This window comes from Nicotiana sylvestris, chromosome 12, assembly GCF_000393655.2.
Source record: "Nicotiana sylvestris chromosome 12, ASM39365v2, whole genome shotgun sequence".
NCBI classification, from domain to species: Eukaryota; Viridiplantae; Streptophyta; class Magnoliopsida; order Solanales; family Solanaceae; genus Nicotiana; species Nicotiana sylvestris.
Genome location: NC_091068.1, coordinates 78,153,776 through 78,164,075, shown reverse-complemented (window position 1 = coordinate 78,164,075; position 10,300 = coordinate 78,153,776). Strand labels below are relative to the sequence as shown.

The 10,300-nt window shown below is 36.4% G+C and overlaps 1 protein-coding gene across 1 annotated transcript; it reads left to right on the top strand.

Moving 5' to 3' along the window:
• The first annotated feature begins 4,254 nt into the window (after window positions 1-4,254).
• Window positions 4,255-7,772, top strand: LOC138884110 (ADP-ribosylation factor). Its single transcript, XM_070164905.1, has 7 exons — window positions 4,255-4,438; window positions 5,388-5,547; window positions 6,067-6,137; window positions 6,791-6,910; window positions 7,142-7,260; window positions 7,386-7,467; window positions 7,546-7,772. The coding sequence occupies exons 2-7, from the start codon at window positions 5,400-5,402 to the stop codon at window positions 7,549-7,551; spliced, it is 546 nt and encodes a 181-aa protein (XP_070021006.1). The 5' UTR covers window positions 4,255-4,438; window positions 5,388-5,399; the 3' UTR covers window positions 7,552-7,772.
• The last annotated feature ends 2,528 nt before the right edge of the window (window positions 7,773-10,300 follow it).

Below are 10,300 nucleotides of genomic sequence, written 5' to 3'. Positions count from 1 at the left end.
CGACTTTTCCAAATGAAGTCTGCGAACCAGAAATTCTAAGTAAGGAATTCTGTTGACCCGAGGGAAGGTGTTAGGCACCCTCGAATCCCGTGGTTCTAGCACGGTCGCTTAAATTGTTATAATGGCTAAATATCTGATTTAAATACATGTTATGACTTACGTGCTTTTATTAAACTTAAAACCGCTTTTATCATTATCACTTATTTTTATAGAATTGCAACGTCGTGAAAATGCATCTCGAACCACGTCACAATCAATGCGCCCGTGATCGTCAACACATTTTGACTTTGTTGAGATTTGGATTTGGGTCACATCAATGTGCACCCGAATTTAAGAATATAATTTACTTAAACCGTGCCTGAAGAGTCTAGCGCGTTATTATTTGGTGGAAGGCCGTGAGATTCACTAAACGGCCTAGCCTGAATTCTAAAATATTTATTATGATCAATTATTGAGGGCCCCGCAATTTGCATTTTTATTTGGCGAGGCTCGTCTCATTATTTTAAAAGGGTATCCTACAGTGACTACATTTCTATTATTTTGTTTCCAGAGATAGAAGAAAGAAAAATGTATGCTAATTGAAGTATATGCTTTGGCCTAAACCAGACTCCTATCAATTTCTGATTAATTACTTATAAAGTGAAAAGACGTCATGCCTTACGAAAATGCTTTGGTCGAACAAAGAGATTACATATGAGGTTGGATGAAATGCAATACTTAAATCCGAACAACATCCTTAAGTCGAATTCAAACCAAATCGCTTAAACAGGATTAAGGGAGTTTCTTATTAAAAGATGTAGCTGATGATGTTCAAAACTAGTCCTATAAACTGCCTAAAAGAATCGAAACTGGATGATTCAAAACTGTATTATATTTGGCTAGATTTAACAGCCATTTGCCCCTACCTATTCAAGCATGCTAAAAAAATGAATCTAAGTTTAACAATTGTATAAGTAGTATCACATTCCATGGACTGTATTTACACCCTGTATGCTACTAAACGAATCAAATATTGCAGTTTCAGATTAACATAAACTTTAACTTAAGTACAGACTTACTAATGTATTCTCTATTAGCTATAAACTGAAATTTACACAACTTAACAACATTTATGAAAAGGCAGTCAGTAAATAACAGGCGATTGTAACTCCTTCAAATCTTTCTATTCATGCTTTTCAATGTTACAATCAGCTACACCAATGTGAGACTTGAGATGTGTACCTGGAAATACTGAAAAATGCAAAGGAGAAGAGGAAGAAGATGGGGGAATCAGCAGCAGCAAGAAACAGAATTAACAGTAGCAGCAGGACAGGATAGCAGCAGCAACAACGAACAGCAGTAGGGCAAAATTGAACAAAAACCCAGTGCAAGAGGCAAATTGGCAGAATGAAAGCAATGACTAGTAGTCTAGAAACAGTAATCCGGGCAACCCAATTCCAAGAGGATCAACCAATGCAAGACAAACTAGCACACTTAGCTGATACTTTGACAGAAAAAAAAAGAACTGAATGAACAGGTTGAGCAGACTGAGAATCGAACAAAAACAGGAAGAAAACCAGTTTCTGAACTCTGTATTTCTATCCCTCTCACTATCTTTTCCTTCCAAAAATCCAATGTCAATTTTCAGTTTTGAAATCTATTTGGGCTATCAAAAGGAATTCCTTTCCAGTTTCTTTTTTTTTTCCAGAATTTAAACTCTCAGATGTTCCCTCTCAGTGTATCTCCTATATCCTCACCGTGTGCCTCTGTCTATCTGTCAGGTCTGTATCTCTTTGTATGTATTTCAAACTCTCTCTTTCAAAAAAAAACTCCTCACAGTGTGCCTCCCTCTCTCTCTGTGTTTTTTTTTGGGTTTTTCTTAGGGTCCGTGTGTATATCTCTGTCTATCTCTCTCTATCAGATGTCCTCCCTCTTATAAGCCTTCCATTAACCCTTTTACAGCCTGATAGATTATCACCAATACCCCTCCCATGTGCCTTGCATTTTCAGTTCCACTTTAGCTAAGTAAATATTAAACCCCATCATTCCCTTGGCAGGCTTAACTTTTAAAAGGTTTAATACTTTTAAACTAAAGCAAAGTATGGGCAGTAGAATATATCTGACAGCATATGCTGTCAAATTATTTAAAACTTAACAAAAACCTTTATGCAGGCCACAGGTTGTGCACAAAGCACATGAGGTGCACCAATGCACATGCTGTGCACGAGTGCACATGCCCTCCAATTCAGAATTTAAACCAAACATCCCTTTTACATTACTGATCCAAATCAACAGCTATAAGTAAACAAAACTGGTTCTTAATTGATTCAACAAATGCTTAGCAGAAGTAAGTCGATTTGTTATTGTTCGGACAGTTGAAACTAATTGACGACACATGTCGACTCGACTATATTAGCATTAACATACACAATCGTAGCCAAAAATCAGACATTTAAACAGTATCGATGCGTGATTCGAATTATACTGACTAAGCATAAATGTACTCGAGGAGTCAACTAGTCAGTCCAAAATTTGGAGCTCAATTATTCGCACAGCATATACACACGCATTATCAGAATAAAGGAGGGATTCAAACAAACACAGTGTTTCAGGCAAAGTGGACAAACAGAAGTTGGTAAAAATTCAAAGACAAACATGAACCGACTTTTAAAACAAATCACACGGACTAAAACAAGTAAAGGAAAGAAAGCAAACTCACCTTAAAACTCGAAAAATCAAAAGTTTGAACTCGGATTTGGACAGACTTTTCTTAAGGCTGAAAGGACTTTAATCGAAGTGTTTCTCAGATGAGAAACACTTCGATTAAGGTCCATTAGGCCTTAATTTCTTTGGCTCGAACGGGTATGAACCAGTGATGAGGAACCTTGTGGTTTCAAAACTCAGATCTGGGATCCGTGCTTCCCTGGTCAGATTCGGACCAAACCAAGTATGGTTTGGTCACGAGGGGGGTCTGGGGAGTGTCTGGTATGAATTTAGGGCCGATCGGTGTAGATTAGGTTCCGACTCGAATCTTCAAATGAAGATTCGAGAAGGTGGGATAGGATTCGAGGTGTGTGGTTGATAGATTTGGGTTCAGGACGGCAAGGGGGTTCTATGGTGTTAAGGGCAAGGTCACCGGCGTCCGTGCCGCCGGCTTTCATGGTGAAGGATACAGGGGCGGCTAGGGTTTGAAGGGGACGGGTTTGGTGAAGACGAAGGCAGGGGTGTTGGCTAGGGGGGGCAGGGTATGGTAAAGGGTTTATATAGTTAGTGGGTGGGCGGATCTCAACCGTTAAATCAATCTAGATCTACGGTCTGGATCTGAGGGCTTAAGTGGAACGGTGTCGTTTTGAGGGTAAAGGGTTTGGGTTGGTCCGGGTGAAAACGGGTCGGGGCCATTAGTGGGTTAAGGGGAGGTGATCTTGGCCGTTGATCAATCTGAGATCAACGGCCCAGATCAGTTTGGACCAAAACGGCGTCGTTTGGACACCCTGGGTATCAGCTGGACTGGACCGGTAGGCCTGGTTTGGGCATTGTTTGTTTGGGCCAATTTTAATAAATTGACCCAATCCGGAGGAAGAAGATTATTTCTTTTTTTCTTTTTTTTTTCTTTTTTATTTTGAAAACAAAACTTAAGCAAAAAATCAAATTAAAAATTAAATACACACTCAATACAATTATTTGCACACATACTAAAATATTTCAGAACAGGTAAAATCAAACCAATCAAAATCACGGACGAAGATGCCTATTTATGATTTTCTACTTGACGACCGGATTACGGTTCGAATTATGCATGACCCACACATTTTTTGTATTTTGTTTTAAATAGCTAAATAAATAAAAATGGACAAAAGTTACAAGTAAATCAACAAAGTGCTGCACAGAAATCCAAAAATTGTACAGCAGGACCAATTATTATTATTTTTTATTTCTTTTGGAGCGATTGTCGTGCGAAACAAAAATCACGTGCTCACACTATAGAGCATAATTGAAAGGGTCAACGTAATAAGATCAACTAGTGTTATCCTTTTTTTTCTCTAAATTGAGTTGTCTTATCGGGTAAATCGATAATCGAACCGATAACGATAGATAACCGATTAACCGATACCCGATAATCTATATCTTATCGATTCGATTATCGGTTTAATATATTTATAAATCGATAACCGATATGTCGAATCGATAATATTCACAACTAAACCGAACTCACCGATACCCACCCCTACCCGATACTCTCTCTATATATAAGGATATATTTTCGAACCTATAAATAGAGTTTTATGCCAAATGTTTGATAAATTCCCAATTTATTAGTGCTAGCTTAAAAAAAAAATCTTTCTTTTTCTCTTCTTCTTAAAAAGGCTGCTAGGCTGCTCTTCATCACATCGTAGGGACTTCCCATATTCCTAAATCTGCCCTCTCTTCTTCCAAATCAGCTACTAGCTTTTTTTCCCACGTAAGAACTCCTTCTCCAATTCTTTGAATTCGTTATTCAAAATAAATTTCGACATAGAACAATTGATTTTGCAAAAGTTATAATATTGTACCTATATATTTTTGATTGAGATGTTACCTAATAGGGGATCTAAATTGATGATTAAATATGTGAATTTATAATTCTCTATGGATGTACAGTTAATTATTATTGATCTTGTTTGTATTTATGTATATAGTTTTTGCAGTTGCGATGACTTATCCGCCTTTACTTTTAGGGTTTCGAGTTAAATTGTGTGGATCGGGATTTAGTTATTTGTTTCATTGTCCAAAACTCCGATTTACGTGCTACAGACCTTGATTTCATTGACTCTTGTGCTTTTTCGCTTGATTTTGTATGATTTCGGAAAGTTTTTTGTTGAATATGGTAAAAATCGGTATGTGTTAGAGAACCGCCAAAGTCCAAATTATTGAGTATTGTAGTTAAACGAGTCCAAATGAAGCGAAATGGATATTAACTTGTGACTGAGGCGTAATTGTATCGGAAACAGCTTCTCTGCCCTTCCAGGGCTAGGCGTAGGGGTAAGGCTGCGTACATCTTACCCTCCCCATACCCCACTTGTGGGAAACCTTTGTTTTTTTTTTGTTGTTGTTGTTTTTGTCCTACTGTATTTTCTAGATTGATGAGATAGACTGGAATATAAGATGAGAAAAGATATGAGGAAACTGTAAACAATTGTAGGAGTCTGAAACTTTGAATGAAGTTTGGAAAAAGAATTCGAATTATTGCTTTGGATAAACAAACTGTAATGAAGGAAGAGGTTTTAAAAATTATCAAGTCCCTTGCTATAATTGGCTTGGCTGCTCAGCTTTTGTTCTCATTGTGAGGTGTCAACTGGCAATACAACCTTTGCGCATGTGAAACCTAATGAAGCTGTACAGCTGTCTGATTTTTGGTTTTGGTATAACAGGCAGTTTTAAAGATGGGGTTGTCTTTCACTAAGCTTTTCAGTCGGTTATTTGCCAAGAAGGAAATGCGAATTCTCATGGTAGGTCTTGATGCAGCTGGTAAGACAACCATATTGTACAAGCTCAAACTGGGAGAGATTGTTACCACTATTCCTACCATTGGTAAGTTCTGCTATTATGTTGTGTATGCTGCACGTAGCGTCTATTGCTCGTGGTACTGATCTTGTGCTGGTACCTAACATAGTGCTACTTTCACTCTGCTGCTATTAGTTAGACTCTGTAGTTGACCGAGTGATTCACCTTTCTTGGATTCTTCATGCTCTATGGTTTCTGAAAAAGTATTTCCTAAGGTGCTTTTAGGAAGGGGTTGGTGGTGGTGGTGGATGTGTACTCTAATCCACTTGTGCACACACACTAGGGAAAAGAGAGAGATAAATTCACTGTTGACCCGAATGGTAGAAATTATTTTTAATTGTTAGAACAGAAGAAAGTATCTCATGTTTTATTTTAAATTTGAGACGTTATATTTCAAACTGAACTAGTGCTGGAAACTGATTACATTCATTACAGTTTTGTCCTCTGTTAATGGTATGGCTTCTTTGCATTGAACATGTTAATAGCTGCCGTAATTCTATTTATCGATTTCTTGGTATTATCTGCAATAACGCTCTCTCTTGTCAGGATTTAACGTGGAGACTGTGGAGTACAAGAACATTAGTTTCACTGTCTGGGATGTTGGTGGTCAGGACAAGGTATTTGGTGCCATAAAATACAAAAGTCTGGTTATCTGTGACATTAATTCTCTAAAATTGTCATCACATAGGAAATCTCTTTAACTCATCAGGAAAAAAGCAGCAAACATAGGAAGTTCAATACCTCATTAATTTGGATTAACATCACAATGACCATCCTTCAAGTGGCTGGATAAAGATGGAGCATGCTTTGGTTTCTGGAATTTTATTTTCTTTTTCCTGTTAGTGTTTCTGCTCTAATAGGCTTGAGATAGAGATTGATGTTCCTTTCCTTTATTGGTTTCTTTTTGGCTTGGTATAATGTCCATTTTTCTTTCACATTGTTTTTCTTCTGTGAGATATCGACCCACCAGGAACACCCTACTCTCAGAAAGACAGAAAGAACTGAACAGTAACTTCTCTTCCTACTCCAACCATCATATGCACGGTTTATCTTGCAAATTCATTTCTGCCATGGCTTTGCCTAGTCGAGTGGCTAATGCCTATCTAGCTCTATCTAGTCTTTATTATCGACAAATAAAAAGGTTCATCTAGATCTAGTCTTTCTATAGGTATTTTGGACTTGGAGCTTTTGATACCAGGAAATGACTTATTGGCTGAAATTATTAATGGTGTTACCTGATATAGTCGGTCATATTTATTGATATTTCCAGATTCGGCCACTGTGGAGACATTACTTCCAAAACACGCAAGGACTCATCTTTGTTGTTGACAGTAATGATCGGGACCGTGTTGTTGAGGCTAGAGACGAGCTGCACAGGATGTTGAATGAGGTAATGCAATTCATCTCTCTCTCTCTCTCTATGTGTGTGTGTGTGTGTATGCGCGCTTATAATGAACCTTGAGCGGGAGTTTGGATGTAAAAGAGTATAATTCAGGAATGATGCCGCTAAAAGACTTGAAACGACCTATATACCAACTCTTTGGGTTATAAAGGTATATGGTATTAGTTTCTTATTGCTCATTATCTCGTATTCTCAAAAAATTTACTAATGTACTTATAGGATGAACTGAGGGACGCTGTGCTGCTTGTGTTTGCCAACAAGCAAGATCTTCCAAATGCTATGAACGCTGCTGAGATTACTGATAAGCTTGGTCTTCACTCCCTCCGTCAACGTCACTGGTATATATTGTGGCTGAGTTTGATACCCTTTGCTAGTATCCTTGCGTTGTATGCACGGTGCTGCAGATGAAAATGAGTTGTGTTCTATCATTACTGAACCTCTTACCTCTTACTTTGCCTTGCAGGTACATTCAGAGTACATGTGCCACCTCCGGGGAAGGACTTTACGAGGGACTTGACTGGCTCTCCAACAACATTGCGAGCAAGGTACGTGAGATTATCACACAGGAATTCATTGATCATTTCAAGGCTGTAATTTCTAACCACCTTTCTTTGTTATGACAGGCTTAGGAGGCATGATATAATTTTTGCAGTTATGTTTTTATTTTATGTACCTTACGAGATCCTTCTTTTGCAAGGAGAATTGGCTTATTGCAAAACTATTGTTTTGTTAACCTTTTTTTCCCCTCTTTGTAAAAAACATGATGGTACCTTGTAGTAGCTTTAGGTTAATTTTCATGTACTAATATTTTGTACTCTGACTCGCATGATGGCAGCCACTTGTCTTTCCATATATTATTTTACTAGTTTCTGGACACGGTATATCTCATAGTAATCGGTATAAACTTTAGAAAATGGAAGATTACCAAAAACAATCTAAACAATTTGATTAAAAATACTCTAAAGTGGAGATGTAGCTGCTGTAGAGTAATATCAAAGGTCAAATACAAAAAGACTAATCCAAATAGCTTAACAACCACTATGTTTATATCCTTTCTTTTCTTTCTCATACAAAGTGCGTATACGCTTAACAAAATTATCTCTTCTTTGAACAGTAAAGAGAGAAACAAATAAAAAAAGGGTCCGACCCTCCTCAATATCACCTGGTAAGAGGCCGTTGATTAGAATAAAAAATTTCGAAAGAATTAGGTTAGAATAAATTTCCTGAAATCCTCTTCCTTTCGACATTAACTATTTTGTGAAATAAATATATAACCTTCATAGTGTACTGTTAAACATCTAGACGTATTCTGGATATAAAATTGAAAGAAATATTATTACTAACTCTTGCGACCCATCACAAAGACACGCAATTCATCAACTTATTATATAATTAGCAAAACCGTATAAAATGCACACTTAGTTGCAGAAGAATTCCAAGAAAGAAGCTGAGTTATGCGCTCACAGGGAAACGTTCTCAATCTTTTCAATGGTAGAATCATCAATTGCACCACTACTCTTCTTTAGTTTTATATGAGCATGAGAATTGATATAGAGAAAAATACGCCCCTTCAGCCTGGAACATGTGGAAGATCAAAATATTCGTCCCAGTTGTTCCCTGTTATTTACATATATATATATATATATATAAATCGACATTTTACCTTAGTTAACACATAAATATTGAAGAATCAATCAAAAGGGGAAAAAACAGTGAAAAATCAGCTTAAATTGCTTCCTGAAACTCAAAGAATAGAGGAAGATTGTTTATACAAAATCACCTTCTTGAGGGGAAGCAACAAACTGGAATGATCATTTTTGTCAAGCCCAATTGTGGAGTTTGATGCTTCCACTGTCGAGGTATCCTCATGTGGGTCTCTTAATATTGGTTGCTCTTAAAACTCAAAATAATTATCTGGTAAATAATGAAGAGAAACTAAAAAGTCATTTTCTCATACATGCATTGGTGTTATCATATGAAAGCGTTTTTTTCACTCACAGAAAAGGAAAGGCAACCGGGAGAAATTTAAGTTAGTCCTAATATTACACATTTATTTTCTGGTGTTTAATTTAAGGAAGTCATTTACATTGAAATAATGCACGCATAGGAATACAAATTTTATGTAGAAATTAACTTGGTTACAGGAGTGTATAGTGTTTGATTAGGGGTAAAATGCCCATTCAGTTTTTAAAGGATATTTTAGTAAATTAAAAATGTTCATGCTTATAATATAGTATATGATTTATTTCTTCCCTGGCATTGTTTAGATAAAGGTAGTATTTTGTGGTCTTCTGTGCTATATATGTGTTTTTACTGTTTCTATATTGACATTGTCTCCTAAAAAAAATTAATTCGGAACTTTGTTGAACTGTGTTGGCCTGAGACTCATAGCCTCACGGGTCTAATTAGGCTTTATTATGCTATAAGCTTGTCTAGACTTTATGTAAATTGAAATCTTCAATGATTTTTGAGACTTGATTGACAATTTGGCACAATAAAGTAGGTGTGTGCATTCGATTTATCGATTCGATTTTGACCCTTATCGATAATTACTTATCGATTATCGATTTGTACATACGCTTATCGTTATCGTTTCAATAAGGTTTCGATTTTTTCGATTTCGATTTATCGATTTTTGGGGCTTATCGATTCGGTTATCGATTACACCAATAAAAAAATTTGCGGGATTCCACGGAAAGTGTATTGCTATAAACACGCCTAACCAATATGGACAAAAATAAGCTAAAATAAGACGAACACCGTTTATAACATAAAAATTGTGTCAACAAGCACATGCAACGAAACTAAAGTAAGGGATCAAATGTATGCCACCAATACTCCAACGGTATAAAAAAATAAAAATACATCATCACGACTAATTCTATTTTCCATTAATTTGAACTTCATTCCGTTGAGCTTTAAATATGATCATTCCTTAAATGTGGTAAATGAAATAATAGGGTTAGGGACTTAGGGTAAAGGAAAAGGGTATTATAGAATAATGGATTTTTTTTTAGTATATCTTATCGGTTTATCGATAAATTGATAACCGAAGAGGATAAAATCGAAATCGAAATCGATAACTCGATAAGGAAATTTTCGAAATCGAAAAATCGATAAACCGATATCGATAAACCGATAACAAACTATAAATTCTCCCCAACTATTGTCAAACTCAACCTTTTAGTTCCAGTTAAGTATAAACGTGTGATTAGGAAGGCCGCTTTGTCTGCTTGTGCAAGTTTTTAGTCAAAATTATTTCTTGACTGTAGGTTTAACTTTGTCCTCTAAATATAAATTTAAGCACTAATCGTCTTCTAAGTTTGCAAAAGTTGAGGAAATTTGTTAGTCTAATTAACTTAAAACACCCACATATGT